A 20,034-nucleotide genomic window follows, 5' to 3' on the forward strand; every position below is an offset into this window, starting at 1 on the left:
CTCCAGGCTCACCAGTAAGCAGAGGGTAGGACATCCAGCCCCGAGCCCCTGGTAGCAAACACCTGCCTCCAGGGACTGGGGTGAGTGACTACAATCAGCTGCCTACTACCTCCAGCAGCTGCAGCCCTGCTGCGTCCTGCACACCTCCTGCACTTCCCCATCCCACGCAGCCTCCCCTGGGCTCTGCATGCCCACTAGCACTCCAGCCGTCCTTGACCATGGACCTCACTGTGCCAGGAGCTGCACAAACCCCACACACATTCCCATCTCCCTAGGGCCAGCAGTGCGCAGCAGCCCAGCCAGGCTCTGCTCCAAAACAGAGGATGAGGACTGTCAGGTCGTGACATCGCCAGGCACAGGCAGCCGGCAAGAGTCGTGCCACCACATCTCCTGCAGCCGGCCACCCCGGGGGAGCACATGGTGGTCGAGCCCCACTCCAGCAGCAGCTATCCCCTCCCAGCGCGGCCAAAACCTGCTCCTCTCCCGGGCAGCCTCGCTGCATAATGAACGTTTGCGTTGCAGCAGCACCGTCTCCGCTCGGCGGCTCCGGGGGCCCAGCCTGCACACGCCAGAAGCTGGACTGACCCATGTCAGAGGTGATTAATTTATCAGGCTTTTGGCACCCACCGCTCCCCGCCAGAAAAACAATATCCCAAATTCCAGGCCCTCCCGCCCAGCAGATGTGTCTGCGGCGAGGGCGACCGTTCCAGCCCGTCTCGCAGAAGCCGCCGCAGGGATGCAGCACCCGGGGCTCCCGCGCCACCAGCCCTGTCCCTGCTCTGCAGCTGCGGGAAAACCTCCCCTGGGAGCAAAACCCAGGGGCTCTGCCTTGGGCTGCCATCCCGCTGGGTCCGGCCTCTTGCCCTGAGTAGGTGTCGGTGCTGCAGAGCCCCCACGGAGAACCAGGATGGGCACACAGGTGCTGGGATGCCGCCCAACTGAGCCCTTGCACCCCAGAGAGGAGCAGCACCATCCTGCCCTGGTGCTCAGCAGCCCCTGGAGCTGCCTGGTATCGGGGAGTGTGTCTCCGAAGCGAGCAGGCACTGACTAAGGCCTAATTAAATTTGCATTAATCTGTATCATCAGGGAAAGACGCCAAGCCTTTAAGGGACAGATTAACGAAGTTGTTATCATTAGCAGAGAGGGTCAGAGGATAGGGATGGGGCGCAGCATTGCTGCACATGCTAGCCAAGCCCTGAGGCTCGCCCTCCCTGCCTCTAGCAGGGGTTTAAAGCGAGAAACCAAGGGGGCAGTGATATCATTCAGATGTTGCAGAGCACTTGGATGTCAGGTGGCCAAGAGACAGGAGAGATTTTTCATCCTCTCCCCCTTGCCCCGCTGACTCCTCCCTGGTTCTGGAGGAGGGATGGGAGCCCATCAGAGCACAGGACCAGCCTCGCAGCACTGGCCACAGGCAGACCCACTGCCCAGCTGAGGTCTGAGCTTGCCTTGACATCAGGGTGAGAGGTGGAGGCGGGGGACACAGGCAAACAGTCTCTTATTTATCCCAAAAGGTCACAAGCGCCTTGGAAGAGGCTGGAGCTGGATCCCTGCGGGCCGGAGGAGGCCAGCGTCTCCTTGAAGGAGAGGTTTCACAATTCATCTCATTTGTTCACTGTGGCATTTTCATCACGGTAGTTCGACTTATGCAATTACATAAAAAACATCTAATGAAATCTCGGTGACACAAAACATGAACGTTTATATTGGCCTCCCCGTGCTGCGGAGTTGATCTTGGCCGGGGCGTCCAGACAGACATTCTGCATTCTTCAGAGATTAAGCACTGAAACGCTCCGGAGAAACCCAGCTGCCCGCTCCCCCTGCAGCCGCGCCGCTAATTCCAACCACATGCTCGCCGGCCGGGGAAAGGGAACACGTACCTTACACACACACACACACACGGGTACTGCCGGAGACGCAGCCCAGCACCTCGAGCACCCCCCGGCCACATCCCCATCACCAGGAGTGCTCATGGGGCTCCGTAAATAAATACACGTGCAGCGAGCGTGATGCCTTGGCCGAGGCGGTTGTTAGGGGTAAATAAGGCACTGTAGCGAAATTGTTAATAAATAAGAGGAGCAATGAGTAACCTCGAGGCAGGGCTGGAGCCCCCGAGCTGCCCGTGCAGCATCTCGCTGGTGCTCCCGGTTCATCAGCCTGTAAGATGTCAGGCCCCAGTTAAAATTGATGAGCTGTGGGCCATGAAACCCTCACCCTGGTTTGGTTTCTACCTTCCCCCTTTTTAAAAAGTCTTCTGCCTCCCATTAAAAATCAGGGGGATCGTTAAAAAAAAGGAAAAAGAAAGGGAGGACGAGGTGTGAAGGGCAGAGACTTTGTCCTTGACAGCTCGCATGGAGCCAGGCAAGGAACCACCAGGCTCCCAGAGGTGGGGATGGGGATGAGGAGAGTGGCCACCCCATCCTGATGCTGCCCACATCACCCATGCGTGGGTTTCAGGCACATCAGGGTGCCCCGAGCTGCCCTGGACCCACACTCAGGTGCCACTGGGCGATGCTGTCACAAGTAGCCACGGTGCTGTCTGACCGAGCCAGGGCTCATCCCGCCGCACATCCCTGCTCCAGTCACAGCCATTCCCATGTTTAAAGACCCAGGGTGGTAACTCTGCTGCAAATCCCCGTCCCAGTGCTCTCCACAGCCTGGGAAACTGGGCAACTCGTCCAGCCAAAGCACCCATGGACAAGCGTGCTGTCCGGAAAGGCATGGCAGAGGGTGACACCCGGGTGGCACCACCAAAGCAAAAGCCACCGCAGCGTTGTGTGCAGCACCCCGGCGTGAGGCCGGCTGCAAACCCTGCACAAGAGCTCGCTGCCATCACAGCGTGAAGAGGGGCAAATCCCTGCCAGAGCCGGCTCACGCCACTGGTGATTTCTCCAAATACGGGTCAGTTTGGAGACAGGGACCAGCCCCAGCTCCTGGGCTGGATGCAGCTGCTGGGATCTCACCCTGCACCGCTGGCTGCAGCTGGAGCTCTTGAAAAGCCCCAAACTGCCTCTCTGGTGAGGACAGGGGGTCTGAAGTGCAAAACCCACCAGGGGACCCACCTGCCCCATCACCCCCGGCCCCCCCGCCGGTGCCCTCGTTTTAAGGGCAGAACATTTTTGACATACTGCAAACCATCGGCAAAACAAGATGTCAGGGCTGTAACTGCTGCTGGCACTGGTTCTGCCGGGGCGTGGGAGGGATCCAGGAATAACAAGGGGGGGTTCAGCGAGCAGTGGCCCCCTCTCTCGGGTTGCAGCCGGGGCTCAGGCCCCGCGGGCGCATCGGCCAGTTGCCCGTACGGGATGTCTGCAAAGGCTCAGGCTTTATCGCCATGCACAGGAGGAGGAGGAAAGACAGGAGGCGAGGGGGGGAAAGAGAGAGAGAGAGAGGAAAAAGAGCCCCTTATTCCACTTTCATCAAGGAAGCATCCAGCCGTCCAAAAAATTTAATGTCATATTTTAGCAAGAAAAACAGCTGTTGTGGTACTTTAAGGCCCAGCATATTTTGGCCAGGGCTGCATGTTGTGGATATTGGCTGAGTCAAGGTTAGCTGTTAAAAGGCAGAAATTCTAGACCCATACGAAGAAACATCGCGTTCCTTTATCTTCAGATAATATTTACTCCCAGGCCTGTTTTGTTTTGTTTTCTTCTCCCTCCTGCAGGGGGGCCCGGCCCTGGGGCTGTGGCTGCCCTTGGCATCAGGGCTCTGCGGGCAGGGGGCAGGCTGCACCCGGGGCGCAGCAGTTTGGGGATGATGGAAGCAATGGGAAAAGCAGGGGAGGCTCTGCCTGGCACCTCTGATTTAAGGTTTGCCCTCCAATTTTCAGCTCTGCCTGGCTTTGAGCCGTGCCTCGTCCACAGCAGGGCAGGAGCTGGGGGTTTGCTGCCTGGTGGGAGGCGAGGGGTCTGTCCCAGCAGCACAGGCACTGGGGGGGGTCAGTTACTTACTTCCCCGCAGGGAGGACAGGCACCCACGAGATGCCCGCTGGTCGCATGGTACAGCACCCACGTGCCTTTTGCCGTTCAGAATGGGTCAGGTTTTTATTCCCCCCAAGGCATAAAGATGCTAATAAATCTGTGGCAGGCAAAGCAGAAGAGGGAGTGAAATCCCGGGCCATCAGTCTCACCCTCTGCCCCAGGACGGGCAGCTCTACCACAGCTAAGGTGCCAGCGCACCTACAAAACTCCCACAGTATCAACCCCACAGAAATTAAGTGCAATTTTAATACAGTGTTTTGCAGCTTTATCTTTTCATCACTGTGTTCTGTCACATCATATCTATGCTTTTTAAGTTATTGCCTATTTAAACGCCTTTATTTAATGCCAGTCCCCAAAGCAGCCATGCCCAGGCTGTCGTGTTCAGGATGGGCCAGTCCCCTCAAAAAGCTCTTTGCGTGATGGCTCCTTCCAGCTCCCACCTGTGCTGTGCCCCGAGAGCAAACAGAGATCCCAGGTCCAGAAAGGTGGGGCGGGGGGCATGCGTTTATACCGCATGGAAATGAAACCCCCCAAAAAAGCCCCAAAACTGGACACAGAGCGCCCCGGGCTCCACAGCCCTGCGCCCAGCGCGATGCCACCCAGGCTGTAAATGACTCATCTTCTCGTAAAGCTGGTTTGCTAAGGAAGAAAGAAAAGCCCTTGCCCCGAAACAATTCCTCTGTGCTTGCCAAGCTCGGCGGGAGCAATCCACACTGTCTCTCTGCTTCTCCTGAGCGCCCAGCGCCGGCGTCCCCCCACCGTGGTGCCACCTCCGGAGCCCCGTTGGAGCCGGACCCCCGGCCCCCCCACAGTGCCGGGGTTTTCCTCCCCACCTCCCGCCCAGCACCATGCCTTACCAAACACGGAGCCACCAAACACAACCCTGCATATTTCACTAACCTCAGACACTTGGATAGGGAAGGCTGCGGATTTAAAAAAAAAAAAAGGGGGGGAAAAAAAGGAAAAGAAAAAAGTCCAAGGTGGAACCGCAATGTTTATAAAATGGGTCACTGAATTATACATAAAAATATTTTCCTTGTGGATGCAATTACTTCCTGGACTTGTTATTCCACAGATGCTTAAGTTCGCCTCAAGCAACTCCAATAAATGCTTTACAGTCTGCTAGATCAACAGTAGCAGCGCTGGAGCGAATTGAGCAGCGCTGTTTCAAATTTGTCAGAAAACCACACAGTGTTTTCATGCGCACGTTTTAGAAACCCAAACAAAATGATTCCCAACCGTCGTGCTCCCTTTCCTTACGCTTTTAATGGGTTTCACATGAGCTCCTCCAGACACGGGCAGAGCCCCAGGGGCTCAGGACACCCGGGCAAGGGGTCCCCAAAACCCAGGGAAGCGCCCCAGGGTGGAGATGGGGACCGAGCAGGAGCAACACATCCCATTGCTCTCCTGTATAAACCCTGCTCCATCCCACGCCCCAGTTTTCCCGTCTCATCTTCCCTCAAGGCCTGGCTCACCCGTTAGGTACCTGGGGGGCAGGGGGATGTATAACCAGCTTAGGAGGCTTTCCCAGGGGAAATGAATTTTGGGAGCGAGGGGTCGGGGTCACCCCTACCTGCCGCAGCGGCTGCAGGCGGGTGAGGGAGAGTTCAGGGGGCTGGGGGGGACACACGCCACGTGGGGTTTAAAAGTGCAATGAAAAAAATCCCGGAGGAGCTGCAGCAAAGCTGGTGGGAAGGGAAAGGAGCTGAGGCCATGGCCAGACAGTTCCCAGCATGGGCACAGCCTGGCCGTAACAGTTTCCCCCTGTGGCAGGGACATGTATTTGGGGTTTTTTCTCCTCTATCCAGCCACCAATTTTCACAAAACTCAGAGAAACTCAAGGCCAAGGAGATGTGTAAAGATTTTTTTTTTTAATACACATAGGTCTTGGCCCAAAAGCACCTGAATAAAATCCTGGTCCATCTGCTGCATCCTGATCTTCAAAAACCTCAAAGCAATTTTCGTTTAAGAGCAATTGAAAGCATTTAGTGCTGCTTTCAACGACCCTGAATGGGAAAGCAACTGAGGGCCGGGGAGTTGGGGGACACGCCAGGATCACAGTGCTGTTATGCCAATAAAATAAATTAATATCTGCCCAGGAATACTCAAGATTCACTCCAGGACTAACAGGTGGCTGTAACAAGATTATCCCATTAACAGATCACCAGCAGAGCAGAAATGTGCTCTCAGGCCTCTGCTTTCACTCCAAATTTCATCCACGAGATTTTCTGTCGGCAGGATAAACAGGGTAAAAGGTGCCTTCAAAAATGGGCTTATACAAAGATCCTTATTCTCCTGCTTCAAGGATGCAGCTGCCTCTCATTCCCTCTTGTATGGGAATCCCAGCTCGAATTTGCCTTTTTCTAGGCCACTGCAGTAATCCTGCTCCTCGCCCACTCTGCCAGCGGCCGGGGATCGATGGCAGCCGGACACCAGCCTGCCCACCGCGGTGTCACAGCCCCAGGCAGGACACAGCCTTGTCCCCATCCCTTATCCCTCAGGGTGCAGAGGAAGCAAGTCCCACGGAACCTGAGAGAGCATCAGCATCCTCCTCAGAGAGGGCAATCCCCGAACGCCCGGTGAGGCAAATCGTTTATGAGCAATCCCCACCCCACCAGCAGTGGAAAATGCTTTGCAAAGGGAAGGAGCTGGATTTCCCTCTGCCCTTACTCCCAGCCCTGGGATGGGGACAGGGACGGTGTCTTCAAGGTCAAGCCACACACGGGGCTGCACGACTGGCACGGTGCTGCCCGCCTCAGAGATTAAACCAAGGGCCCCACAGGGAACGCATTGCCATTTTTATTTGGAATTAGGTCCCAGCACATCTTAATTTTCGATTCAACCGCTGCTGAAAAGAAACATAAAATAAAACAAGCGCCAGAGGTGGGGAGGGAGGGAGGGAGGGAGGGAGGGAGGGAGGGAGGGAGGGAGGGAGGGAGGGAGGGAGGGAGGGAGGGAGGGAGGGAGAAGGCAGCGCCGGGTCTGCCCATGGTCCCGAATTAGCTGAAGAAAAACGTTAACATTCCTGTGCTGGCCCCCGGCCAGGGGACGGAGCAATTCAGGAGACGGAGATGCAGTCGCTGGCAAACACATGCATGGTCTGCAAGTCCCGGTGCCACAGCCAGCGTGCAAAACCTCAGGGCAACAGCTGTGGCCGAGAGTGGGGAAGAGCACGGCCCCGCACCCTGCTCCTAGGGACAGCCCCAAGGTGCTTTTAAATGCCACAAGAGATTTTCTTCCCAAGGCAAAGCAGCTGGGAAATGCCATGCAAAAGGTGACCCGTATTATGTGAGATTTCAGCGTGGCTGGACACCACCCAGCTCCAGGTCCCCAAGCCAGCAGTGCCCAGGTTGGAGGGGTCAGATCCTGCCTCCCGATGGGAGAGGCACTGATTTGGGGGCGATGGGCAGGGCAGCGCAGGGGGAAGCTCCCCCTTGGGGGCAGCACAGCACCCCCCAGAGCATCCCCAGTACTCCATGCCAGCCCCTACTGCAAAGATGCACCGACGCAGGTGCCCCCCAACTCCCGGGGTCATTGCAGACCCCCACACCCCACTGCAGACCCCCTAGGACCCCCCACAGCACCCGCCCAAGTGGGTCCAGACTATGCCTGGCTGCCAGCGTGGTTTAATAATGCTGGCCTGCACCCTGGCTGCCCCAGCCCTCCTGATTTTGCCATTTGCCGGGCGCTGGAGGCAGCGTGCCGCGCTCGAGCACCGGCGAGGGCTCCAATCTGTTCCTCATTAGAAGGGGCAGACAGCCCAGCGCGGGAGTCTGAGCCCTAATCTCCTTTCCAGTTGGTATCCGTCAGCAGATGTACAACAAGTGGTTGGATATTTTAGCGGGCATGTGTGTGACAGAGCCGTTAGCTTTTTTTCCAGCTGGGGGTAGGGGATAAAACGCCGTGGCTCGAGCAGAAGCTTTGCCCCTCACACACGGAGCCCGACAGCAGGTCCCGGTGCACCGGCACAGCTGCCAGCTCTGCTCCGCTCCACCGGCGCAGTGGTTTATTTTACCAAGGTCTTTTCTTGGAAGAAGTGGTGATGAAGTTAACAGCCTGTGAGCCGTAATTGGCTCACATTAAATCAAGGAAATGATATGTTTTGTTTTGCCCTTTTTTGAAAGAAAAAAAATTCATATTAAACCGGAAAAAAAACACACAGAGCCAAGGAAGGAGCCAGGCAGCAGCTCTCAGGAATTTGGGGGGAGATTTGTGTCCCAAGTATAAAGAAATCCCATCCTTGCCATCAAAGAAAAAGCAGCTCCACTTCAAAATACCCAGTGGAAATCCCCATGGGGAAAGGAAAGGGGATCCAAAAAAACCCCAGGTTGTGGCACTGCAACAAGCACCACTTTAAAGCCTGTCCCAGCAGCTCTTGGAGTTGAACAGGGCACACACACCCACACACAGAGAAAAAAAAAAAAAAAAAAAAAAGATTTCTTAAAAAAAATTCTTCTGGAAAGTTGTTCTATTTATCTCACCACCTCTCAGCCAACACAGGGTGTCAAAAACCTTGTTGGTGCTTTAACATGGCTCTGGATATACAAGGTATTTCAGAAAGGAAACTTTCTTCTGCTTGTTCTTTAAATTCTATTTTTAGCCCCTGTGGCTACATCCTGGATGTAGGCTGAGCCGGGTGATGGCAGAACCATCCTCTCAAGGCTGCGGGTCACCTAAGCCATCAGGTCTCGGGAGGGATAACCTCCCGACTCTAAAGCCTGCCCTGGAGACACCCCCACAGCCTAGCAGGGCTCAGCTGTATTTCCACACACGCTGCCACGTGAAAACTCACCGAATTTTCACCCGTCCCCACAAGCAACCAGTGCCGCTGCTTCGCAGCACCCAAACCTCCTCCCAACTCAGCACTGGGGCACCGAGAGACCCCGGAGCTTGTCCCAGCTTGTCCTGCCCAGCGCTGGATTTTGTGGAAAACCTGAGCTGTTTCCCAGGGCTGGCCTGCCCGAAAATGCAGCATCCCTGGGGCTGCTCAGCCCCTACTTTCATTGCAGGATCACTGCACAGATGTCCCAGCAGGAAGATCCACCACACCATCCGAGCAAGGCAAGGCACAGATCTGTGGGGTGCAAGGACCACGGGGCACCTGCTCCGAGCGGTGCTGGCCGCATCCCTCCCTCTCTTGGGAGCCACCACCCTGGAGAAATTCAGGCTCCAGAAGAGCCTGGAAATTCAGGCTCCCCTGTGCTGCCTTGACACCACTCACACACCATCCCAGGCCAGTGGCCACCCAGAAGAAGCTGCAGCAGAAGATGCAGCAAGTGATGGAGCCACCACATCGCACGGGAAGGGCTGGAAACCTGCGATCTGTCCCCACGTCCCCTTTCTATCTACCATCTCACTTCCACTTGTACCTGTGGGCGCTGGAAGTTGTGGGTCACCCGATCTGAAAAAAAGCCCTGCAAGCAGGAAAAAACATCTCACTTTCGGGAAATCCCACACCCAGGCAAAGATCACACACATTCTCCAGCTCATCCCAGCTTGTGGGTTAGCCAGGTCAGAAATGGGACACCAAAACCCCTCGCTCTAAGCACAGGGGGATGAACAAGTCTTCTATTTGCACGACAACCAGGAAACCCCCTAAATTCAACTTAAAACCAACAAAAAACCCCTCAACAGGGAATTCTAATTTTGTTTGGAAATGTCATTTCCAAATGGCACATGAGAAATCATGCTCCGACCTAGCATTGCTGACAGGCAAATATTTATCCCCACAAAATTTCCACATAAACCCATCAGTTTTGTCAGGAGGTCTGGACACCAGAAGCCGGGGGGGGAAGGCAGCAAGAGGGGATCCAGGAGGCACAGGGACAGGCAGCCCTGCCCAGCAGGCCAGAGCCCCTGAAACACATCACCGCATGCACAATGGATCTCCTCGAGGTTCATTTTGAGGCAAGATGCAGACTTTTCCAACACGGTCATAGCAAGTATCTAGTATTTTTTCAACACTAGTCGTACCTTTTTTTTTTCCAATACATTAAACCAATACAACCCTCTGCTCCCAAGCCCTGCAGCACTTCATCATTCAGCACCGCCCGTGTCGGAGCGGAGCGGATCCTGTCCGACATACATTTCTCAGTCTATTAGGCAGAGTTATTCTTTTGCTCTGTGTTTTGATACTTACAAAGCCATTACCATCCCTCGCATGCACATCCATCATCGGGCTTCAAACTCCAGAAGGTCCCAAAAAACTATTTTCCACTCACCATGCAGCCTGCCAGGCTCTGTTCTTCTACTCTGCGTTCCTTCATCCATCGAAAGACATTTCAGCAAGTTCCGAGTCCAACAAAATAAACAGATGGCAGCCTGAAAAGGTGGTGATTTTTTTCTGTGAGGGGGGGGAGCGGGGTAAGGGATACAGCGGGGAAGAGCTGACTTCTGTCTGCCTGGCTGGAAAAGCTGACCTGGTCTCCAGGCATCAATGCCGGGGGTGCAAGGCACCGTTTTGCAAAGCTGTAGGGTCTTGGAATGCTGGCAAGCTGGGGGGGGACCAGCCATAGCTGCCTCCCGGGCTCAAACTCCTCCAGCTCCACAGGGGTGCACCCAGCTGGGTGCTAGCCCCCACCAAGCACCCACCCTCCCTCCACGTACCCCCAGCACCCTGCAGTCACCAGCCGCCCCCCTGCACAGCTCCACAAACTCAGCACATGCTCTTCACCTGCGTCTTGCAGGGAGCTGGTTCACCATCACACCTCCCCGGCGGGGACCACACGCTCCCCAAAATCACCCGCCTGCACCCACAGAGCAGCACCACGCTGCAAAACACCAGCTCTGCTACAGCCTCATGGGATGTGGGTGATGAAGAGAGAAACCACCCTGCCCCAATCCAGGGCAAACAACCCCGGGGCTGCCCCGAGCCCAGCGCAGCACTGAGCGTTATTGCATCTTGACCCAGCAATCACCAGTTGAGACTTACGGGGAAGATTTATGAAAGGATGTGGCCAGATGAGCGATAGAGACGAATAGCCTTGAGGAGTGACTGATTTCTCCCTTACAAGAGGAATAGAAATTAATTTATGAATTGGGTTAGTTAAGTTGCCAAGTGGCTTTGATGCAGTTTATTTTTTTGCATATGTTCATGATCTATTGCACAGCTGTCAGAGGGGGAGGAAGGTCCTATTGAGCCGGAGCAATGCATCACTCCGGCCGAGGCAGCCAACAGCTCTCAGCAAAACCAAATTGCCCTTTAATCGGCCACAGGCTGGTTTGCTGCTTTCCCCAAGTGGACGCCTCATTCCTCCCCAGTTCACCCTCGAGGGCCGGGAGCCCTGTTCCTTGCCACAGAAGTGGGGAGCAGGGCAGGAGCCCCTTCTCCATGTCGATGGCTAAGCACAGCCCACCAGAGGCACCGCTAATGCGGAGGCTTCTTCCTCCTTACCCACCCCTCGTGTGTTTTGGTAGGACCTACAGCAAGTCAGGACAGTCCTCAGGGAGATGTGGAGAGGAGACAGAGCGGTGGATGCTTTATTCCTCACCAGGACTTCACTTTGAGAAGGAAAGCAAAAGGGCAGAGCGGGGATGTGGTGCTCACCAAAAGCGAGTGTGGGGACCCATTACACCAGGCCTGAGGGACCCCCCTTCTCACCGAGGGACAGACCTGCCCAGGGGCTCAGCCCTGGCTCCCCGAGCCCAGCGCAGGCGCCGGCTCCCCCGTGCTTCCCTGCCTTACAGGTGCTTGGAGGTTTTTCAAGACACGAAGTAATTTCCTGTTTGAAGCAGTTGACAAATCTGCACAGAAACTGGATAACCCTTCGCGTTTCAGGGAGATCCGACTGCTCCAGCTCAGGGCTCTTCTCCAATACACTTCCCCCTGCCCATTATAAGCAGGGGGAGGTTGGGCTGAGCACTCCTCCCTGTCCCGTGTCCCAGTGGCTTCAGGTTTAGGACAGACACTGTGTCCTTCCATGAGGTCTCTGACAAGTGCGTGCAGTGGCCACAGCGAGGAGGGGCCCCAGCCCAGAGCAGGGTGCCAGCCCCATCCTGACACCACTCCCAGCCCAGGAAACGCAGCGGCCACTGCCAGCCTTCAATGCATCACCCTGCTCCCTCCCAAAAGCCTCCCACAAACAGGGCTATTTAGGGAAAAACTTCGGTAATTAAATATTCACATAAATACAGCCAAACCAGCTAATGCACACTTAGGGGCTTGACTTCAGTTAATAGCTGCTTTGTAGCCAGAAGCAGGGGAATTAAATCAGAGGCAGGCAATAGCCAGTTTGAGGCAGGAGGTGGCACTCGGGGCTCCAGCCCTGTGCACACCAGCGTTGGGGTCGCACCAGCACGGCCAGGCTCACCCCACTGCAGCAGCAGAGCAGGTTCCGCATGCCAGGCTTGTTTTGCCAGGTCCCAGGGCTGCAGCAGGCTGTCCCCAGCCACCCAGCACCCATCCTCACACAACCCAGCCCCAGGGAGCTGCCAGGGCCTGGGGCTCAGCACCCCTGCTCCTGGGAGCAGAGAGAGCACGAAGCCCTGGGCAGAGGGGAGATGCAGAGCTTGCTTTCTAAAGTCCCTCACTACAGGCCACATCTATCTCCAAAAACGACTGAAGGGAGAGAGGTGAATTAAGAAGAGATGTTGTTGCATGCAGACGGTCATTTCAGTCTGCTCCGAGTTGTCTTTTCTCTGTCTGAGCCACCAGCCTGCACAGCTGGGTCAGTGCCCAGCTCCACCACCAATTCCTCACACCCCACCAGGGCGCATCATCACTCCCTACTTCAGTTTTTACCTCTGAAAACAAGAAGCTCCCAGCCCGTCTTTGAGCGATGTGAACATCCAGAAGATACACAGACAACAGAGCAACACACACATCACCAGGCTCACCCTTTCTTCTGCTCCCCCCAAGCCCACTGCAGACCAGCAATGCGAGTTTCACACACCCTTACTCCAAGCAATATCACACCCAGCGAGGACCCACAACCCAGCACACAAACCTCTCCAAGAAGCACAAGCATGGAACTGGCATGACTCTGCCCAGGGCAGTGTGCTCAGCCCCACCACTGTCCCAAAAACCAGCAGCCGAGCAGCTCCATGACGGAAAGAGCCAGAGATAACTAAGCATCAAGCCCACAGCTTCCTCCATGCTAGAGATATTTAGAGGAAAAACAAAGATCAGAGAGAAAAAAAGAGAAAAGCCCTTACCTTGCAGCAGCCTCAGCCCCCAGAAACCTTGCAGGCACATTCCCCAGTGAGCACCATCGTGCTCAGCACCTGCAGCCTTTTTTTACCCAGACCAGCCCCAGCAGCACCCTCCCGCAGACCTCCACACCCCTTCTGCTACAGCCCTTTGCTTTTGGGGGCCTTTTTTTAACTCCTTGTAGGGCTGAAAGGCAGCTGCTTTGGGGTGGAAGATGGCAAATATTGCGTGGCAGAATCTCAGTATACCTGATTTGGGGAAAAAGCTGAGGTCTGGGAGGGGCAGAGGAGATAAAGAGTAACTTTCTCAGTGAGTGGCCTTACGAATTTGCAGCAGCCTTCCTCTTCAAATTCCCTAAGGTTACTCATTTGCAGATTTTCCTTGGTCTGCAAGATGCAACCAGCAGCCTGCGCCAGCCCTGCTGTCACATGCAGGGCCAGGAACTGGCACAGATCATGGCCAGCGTGGGAGCAAACGGGCTTTGCTAGCCCAGATGTGCAGAGCAAAGCACAAGCAAGAGAGGTGGCCGACGGCGTCTGCTGATGGAGGGGGAGCCCAGGGCACAGGGACCAGCTCTAGCTCAGGTGGAGACTGTTGTGACATCCCAGCTCAGACCAACACAGCACTGGAAAGTTTTTGGATGAGCTGGCCTGATGTCCCCTTGCTCCATGACCTTTCTTCTTGCAGAGAAATCACAGCCCTGAGTGCCTGAGTCAGCTGTAAATTCCCAGCATCGATCAGAGACTAAATTCAGCACTTTGTGGTTGCAGAAGAGGAACCAGATTGCACAGAGGGAAGAGTGTAACAGGTCCTGGCTGACATTGAAGTGTCACTGGGGCTCCCACACAGGCTTGGGGGATATAGAAACCATCCAGGTGGTCCCAAAAGCACCAGGGACTAAGGTGAATGATGGTAACAAGAGGAGCACTACAGTAGTTTAGGGAAAAACATCTTTTACTAATTAAATCCAAGTGCAACGACAGTAGGTGTGTCCCTGCCTTTCCTACAGGGTGAGTCTGGACCTTGCAGCCCCCCAGGACCTGCAGAAGCCCCAGCACAACGCTGCCCACTGAGCCCTGCGGGGCCAGGGCAAACAGGGCAAGGGGGCAAAGGCACCCATGGGCAGCCTGGGACCCCCAGCAGCTGCACCCAATGCAGCAGAGATGCTGCCCTCCCCTTTTCCATCCTCATCAGCGCTCTTCATCCCCCTCACCTGCTCCCTATGTCCCATGTTCATCTCTCTCATTTCTTCTCCTTCCTCTTCCTCACCTCTGGTCTCTGCTGAAAACCCTTCCCAAGGCTGCGGAGGCTCACGTTGTGTTATTTACCCTTGTACAAAGAAGCGGCGTTTGGCCGGTCTAAACTGATACCGGTTCCTTGAGGGAGAGACGTGGCCTTAGCAAAGGGATGTTTCTGCTGGTGGAAATGGTTCTGCAAGGATCATCCCTGTAAGAGCTGCTGCAGTGAGGGATTTTGGTGCTGATGGGGTCTGGGAGGGACAAGGGCTGGGTGGGTGCAGGGTGAAGGCTTGCAGAGAACCGTCATTTCCCCATGGCTATTTGTCTGCTGGTTTTCTGGCCCCCCCAGTTTCCTCCCCAGAGGCTGGCCAGGGCAAGCCCACGAAGCACAGATTTCTCTGATTAGGCAAGGCCAGGCAGTCTCTCCCCTTTCGCTTTCAACTACTTCTTCCTCCCCGTCTCTGGAGACAGCCCCAAGCACAGCAGCACCCACACAGCGACAGGCACCAGCCACGGCACTGCCATGGAGCCGAGCGCACGGGAGCCCCTCGTGAGGAAGACGAGCTCCTCGTATCGGACCTTCCCCGAGAGCACTAGCAAGAAGCTCGACAAGGAATACCTGCAGTAAGGGCTGGGGCCACAGGGGTGGCTGCGGGGTGGGCCGTGCCCCCCATCCCCAGAGCACTGGGCTGAGGGGAGGTGGTGGAAGAGCTGCTTCATGCCGCTGTCATGCCTGAGCTGCCTTGAGATGGGGTCTCATCCTGCCCAGGGTGTGTGGTGCTGGATGAGCCCACCTGGGAGAGCTCTGTGTGTGTGTGTGCTTTTGGGCATCTGACTGTCGTGGGAGCATAAAGTCCTTCTAGGGAGCACCGGGGCCCCCTCCCTGCTCTGCGAGGTCTGAGGTGCCTCCCGGCTTCAGCTTCTGCTTTTCTCAGTTTGTTGAAAACCACCCGGCACAGAGGAAAACATCAGGGGTGCACGGCGGGACAAGCTCTCCCCCCACCACAGGGCAGGAGCAACTGCTGCTCCACTCAGAGAAACCCCACCAGCCTGGGCCTGTGTATGGCCATTCCCTGGGAAAACCCCTCCATGGGTGTCTGCCTCGGCAAAGGCTGGGGGAAGCCGCAAGACAGAGTTAAAGATTCTTCCGGGTGTGATAAGGGCACCCAACACATCCTTCTCACTCTGTCCCTCCCTCAGGAGCCTCCAGAACAAGCGGCTCTACCTGGCTGTGTTTGCTGCTGTCCTGGGGAACTTCAGTTTTGGCTTCGCCCTGGTTTACCCCTCGCCCGTCATCCCTGCCCTGGAGGCTTACCCCAGCCCTGCGCTGCGCCTGGACCGATACGCAGCGTCCTGGTTCGGGGTAAGGAGGGGGCTTGTTCCTGCCAGGGGTGGCGGGAGGCAGAGGCAGTGGGTGTGCGGGGGGAGCCCAGACCCACCAAGGCCCCGGTCCGTGTCTCCCCGCAGTCGGTGTTCATGCTGGGAGCGGCGGCGGGGGGGCTCAGTGCCATGCTCCTCAATGACCGCCTGGGCCGCAAACTGAGCATCATGTTCTCGGCGCTGCCCTCCGCCGTGGGATACGTGCTGATGGCCAGTGCCCAGGGGATCGGGATGCTGCTGCTGGGCCGCGTGCTGACGGGCTACGCCGGCGGCGTGACCTCCGCCTCCATCCCGGTAACGTGCTGCGGGCGGGAGTTTGATGGGGATTTGCATGATGAGAAACCTCGGGGTGGTGCCGTAGGGGCATCCTGCTGCTTTTTGGAGTCATCAGCAGAGCTTCAGGGCTGGGCGATTTGGGATGGGGAGGATGCACGGGGTTAGCAGCACTGGTGCAGCCAGCCCGAGCTGCCCCCACGGTGCTGGCTTTTGTTGCCTGCAGAAGAAGGAAGGCGAGTCCTCGATCCCTGCCCTGTTCCTCCCGGCAGTTATCTCCTCCCGTGTTTACTGAATGCCAACCTCGTGTTGCACGCAGAGAGGAAGGCAAGAATTGAGTAACGCTGGGGCACATCCTTCCAGTAACTGGAGTCTGAGCGTGCGGCTGGAGCACTTACCCGCACCAGGGTGAGGGAGGGAAGTGGTGGTTCCTGCGAGGCTTTTCCTCTCCACCCGCCAGAATGGGCTGCCCAGGGCAGGGGGGGAGTCCCCATCCCTGGAGGGGCTGAAGAGTCAGGTTGACCCAGCACTGAGGGATCCGGTGGGGTTGGGAACAGTCAGGGTGAGGTTCATGGTTGGACTGGAGGATCTTCAAGATCTTTTCCAACCGAGATGATTCTGTGATTCTGTGACCAGCTCACGCTGCCCGACCAGGCAGGTTCCCACCATGAGCAGGCAGCTTCCCAGCAGTTTGGGTTTCCCCTGGTTGAAGTGGATGACTGCGAGGTGACAGAGGAGAGGTTTTGGTGGTGACAGCTGTATGTTGCAGTTCTGTTAAGTGTGTGTTGTCCCGCTCCAGGTCTACATCTCAGAGATCTCCCACCCTGGTGTCAGAGGCATGCTGGGCGCTTGTCCTCAGATGATGGCAGTGCTGGGCTCCCTTGTCCTGTACGCACTGGGCAAGTATCTTGGTGTTCGGAGGGCAGGAAACCCTCAGCAAAACCTTAGCAAAGGGGAGTTTATTTTAAACAACTTTCTCAGCAAGTTGATGGATTCCTTCCCCTCACAGCCAGCTCACAACCACCACCATGGGTGTGCAAAGGGGGGCCGGATTGGGTCACTGTGTGTGTGCTCAGAGGAATGAACCCATAAACCCACGGAGCCGTGGCCGGTACCGTGCCTGCAGATCTGGGTCCTGCCGAGGTTTTGTCAGGGCTGAAGGGCAGCACATGATGAACTGCAGGTGCATTTCTTGCCAGCACATGCCCTGGTTGCTGCAGGATTTTGCTGGAGATTTGGGCGAGCTTGCTGGAATTTCCCCATATCGTACAGCTGAAAATGCTTCTTTTCTAGGAGAAAAAAACATGTGCAAAATCTCTTTTTTTTTCATCACTGGATTTATTAAATTAAAACATTGGGGTCCTTACATGGGGGCGAGGCCAGGACACCCTTCCCTGCATGCTTTCTGCTCCTAACCATGCTGCCCCAGCAGGGCTGGTCCTGGACTGGCGCTGGCTGGCTGTCGCAGGGGAGGTGCCCGTGCTGGTGATGATCATCCTGCTCTGCTTCATGCCCAACTCGCCCCGGTTCCTGCTCTCCCAGGGGAAGGATGACAAGGCCCTGGCATCGCTGTGCTGGCTGCGGGGCAAGGACACGGACTACGCCCGGGAGTACGAGCAGATCAAGGACAGTGTGAGGAAGCAGGTGAGGAGGCTCACCTCCAGCCCAGTGGAGATGTAATGTGAAAACTGCAAAATTCAGCCTCCTTTGGGCAACTCCAGAGTCATCTTCTGGGTGTCACAGTGCGCCTGGAGGTGGTAATGGCTTTCTGGCTTTGTCCCCTCCAGAGCCAGCGGGTTTCCTGTGCTGAGATCAAGGACCCCTTCATTTACAAGCCCATCCTGATCGCGGTGGGGATGAGGTTCCTGCAGCAGCTTTCGGGGGTCACCTGCATCCTTGTGTACCTGCAGTCAATATTCAAGAAAACATCTGTCATCCTGGTGAGCCCTGGGGTTCAGCCTGTGCTCGGACTGCCTCATCTTCAGTGATGGCTGCCCAATACTCCAAGTCCCCTGCAGCTCTAAGACCCCAAATCTGAAGCCTTTTTTAAAGCACCTGGTTGGCAGCAATTGCCAAGCACCTGCCCTGTGAAAGGCTGCATGAGGATGGGGAGCCGGATTGGCTCCCTTGGCTCCCCACTCTTCTCCTCTGGTCTCTCACTATAGGAGGATAGCTTTGATGAAGTTATCAGCTCGAGTCAAGGCAACACATGCAGAAACCTGCCCTTTCCCTTGCTCTCCCATCTCAGCTTCCCCACTGCTTTTGCTGTTGCAGAAACCAGAGTACGATGCAGCTCTCGTTGGCTTGGTACGTCTGTTCTCAGTGATGATTGCTGCTGTGTCGATGGATAAAGCTGGGAGGAAGATTCTTCTTTTTGTATCAGGTATGTCTCTCTCCCACTGCTGCACAAGGGAAGTTCTTATTGAAGGATTTCCAAGAACTCTAAAAACATTCAGGAGTGGAAACTTCAGCCGTGCAGGACTTGGGCAGGGAGTTGGGGAGGTCTCTCTCCTTTGGTGGCGACTCAGCTCCTGAGCAGAGGCAGCTCAGTCCTTGGCATGGAGGGGATCACTCACCCATCGGTCCCACTGTGCTGTTGCATCTCTCCACAGCTGGTGTCATGTTGGTCTCCAACCTGACCATGGGGCTCTATATCCACTTCGTGCCAGCTTCTCAGAACGGCACCGTTGCCAACAAGACCCTGGCGAGCTCTGCCAACCTTCCTGCTGAGCCGATAAACTACATCACGCTCATCCCCCTCCTGGCAACCATGTTCTTCATAATGGGTAGGTGCAAAGAGTGAGACAGAGCCCAGGACCCACAGCACGGGGCTGGGTACCAGCTGGGGAGGACATTTCTCATCCAAGGTGGGGTGATACAGAGCAAGGAGGTCGGGCTTGGAGTCAGAAGGCAGGCAGATGTTCCTGGTAGACCAAGAAGGATGGCATCTGAAGTCACTCTGAGGACCAACAGAGCATGAATGGGGGGGAATAATGACTGATGGGGGAACAGGGCGGGATTGCACAGGGCTCTTCTGCACTCCTCAGTGGGCTTCACAGGCTCAACAGCCTCCCCTTACCCCTCCTTCCCTGCAGGTTATGCCATGGGCTGGGGCCCCATCACCTGGCTGCTGATGTCAGAGATCCTCCCTCTGAAAGCCCGTGGGGTGGCCTCTGGCCTCTGCGTCGTTGTGAGCTGGCTGACAGCCTTCACTCTCACCTACTTCTTCCTCTGGGTCGTGGTGGGTATTGCCCGGGGAGGGCATCCAGCAGCCCCTCCTCAGACCCCCTCTGCACCAGCTCATGTCTGCTTTCTGTCCCACTTTCCAGCACGCCTTTGGCCTCGAGGTGCCCTTCCTATTCTTCACCGTCATCTGCGCTGGGAACATCTTATTCACAGGCTTCTGTGTTCCAGAAACCAAAGGCAGGTCCCTGGAACAGATTGAGGCCTTCTTCAGGACTGGCCGGAGGTCATTCATGAGGTAGGAGCTGCCATCTGCCCACCGTGCCAGGCTACCAGTCCATATACTCAGGAGCAACAAAGAAAACTGTTGTGCTGCTGGAGGTGGAGGCTGGAGCTCTCTGAGAAGGCAACGGGAGAGGAATGGGTGGCAATAATCATCTCGCTTTAGATGCAGAAGTTGCCAACTGGAACTTTGCTTTCTTTTCCCACCATTCAACACTACCTGTTGCTCTCTGGGCAGCATGTCAACCCAAGGTATAGGAACAGGCTGGAGGTAAAGATGTCCTGGAAAATAAAAGGTGTGGCTGTGGACAACAGACCAGGCACAACCTTCACGCAGCAGCCACCAAAGCAGCCCGAGAGCCCAAGGGTTGGGCTGGAACAGCATTAACAGTTGTAGCTGTTTTAGCAAAAGTTCATTGTGTAGTTGCAATAATAAACCAGTTTTGCCTCCAACTGCAAGGTGTTGCCTTGATTTGCAGAGAAGGGAGCTGCAGGCACATGGGATGGGAGAGGCAGACCAGGACGGTGACAAGGGGACCACAACAGCCTA

The 20,034-nt window shown here is 55.9% G+C and overlaps 1 protein-coding gene across 1 annotated transcript; it reads left to right on the top strand.

The window, feature by feature from the left end:
• The first annotated feature begins 14,882 nt into the window (after nucleotides 1-14,882).
• SLC2A6 (solute carrier family 2 member 6) lies at nucleotides 14,883-19,818 on the top strand. The gene is made up of 10 exons (XM_074923811.1): nucleotides 14,883-14,990; nucleotides 15,567-15,729; nucleotides 15,834-16,040; nucleotides 16,819-16,918; nucleotides 17,452-17,663; nucleotides 17,807-17,959; nucleotides 18,294-18,402; nucleotides 18,632-18,805; nucleotides 19,115-19,260; nucleotides 19,349-19,818. Exons 1-10 carry the CDS (start codon nucleotides 14,890-14,892, stop codon nucleotides 19,502-19,504), a joined length of 1,521 nt encoding a protein of 506 aa, XP_074779912.1. The 5' UTR covers nucleotides 14,883-14,889; the 3' UTR covers nucleotides 19,505-19,818.
• The last annotated feature ends 216 nt before the right edge of the window (nucleotides 19,819-20,034 follow it).

This window comes from Athene noctua, chromosome 20, assembly GCF_965140245.1.
Source record: "Athene noctua chromosome 20, bAthNoc1.hap1.1, whole genome shotgun sequence".
Classification (NCBI taxonomy): domain Eukaryota; kingdom Metazoa; phylum Chordata; class Aves; order Strigiformes; family Strigidae; genus Athene; species Athene noctua.

Bases quoted from the DNA above. Each gene is read 5' to 3' on its own strand.
- SLC2A6 (XM_074923811.1), top strand. From the start codon at position 14,890: ATGGAGCCGAGCGCACGGGAGCCCCTCGTGAGGAAGACGAGCTCCTCG. The intron at 14,991-15,566 runs GTAAGGGCTGGG...TCCCTCCCTCAG, and splicing joins CTCGACAAGGAATACCTGCA to GAGCCTCCAGAACAAGCGGC. The intron at 17,960-18,293 runs GTGAGCCCTGGG...TTGCTGTTGCAG, and splicing joins AGAAAACATCTGTCATCCTG to AAACCAGAGTACGATGCAGC.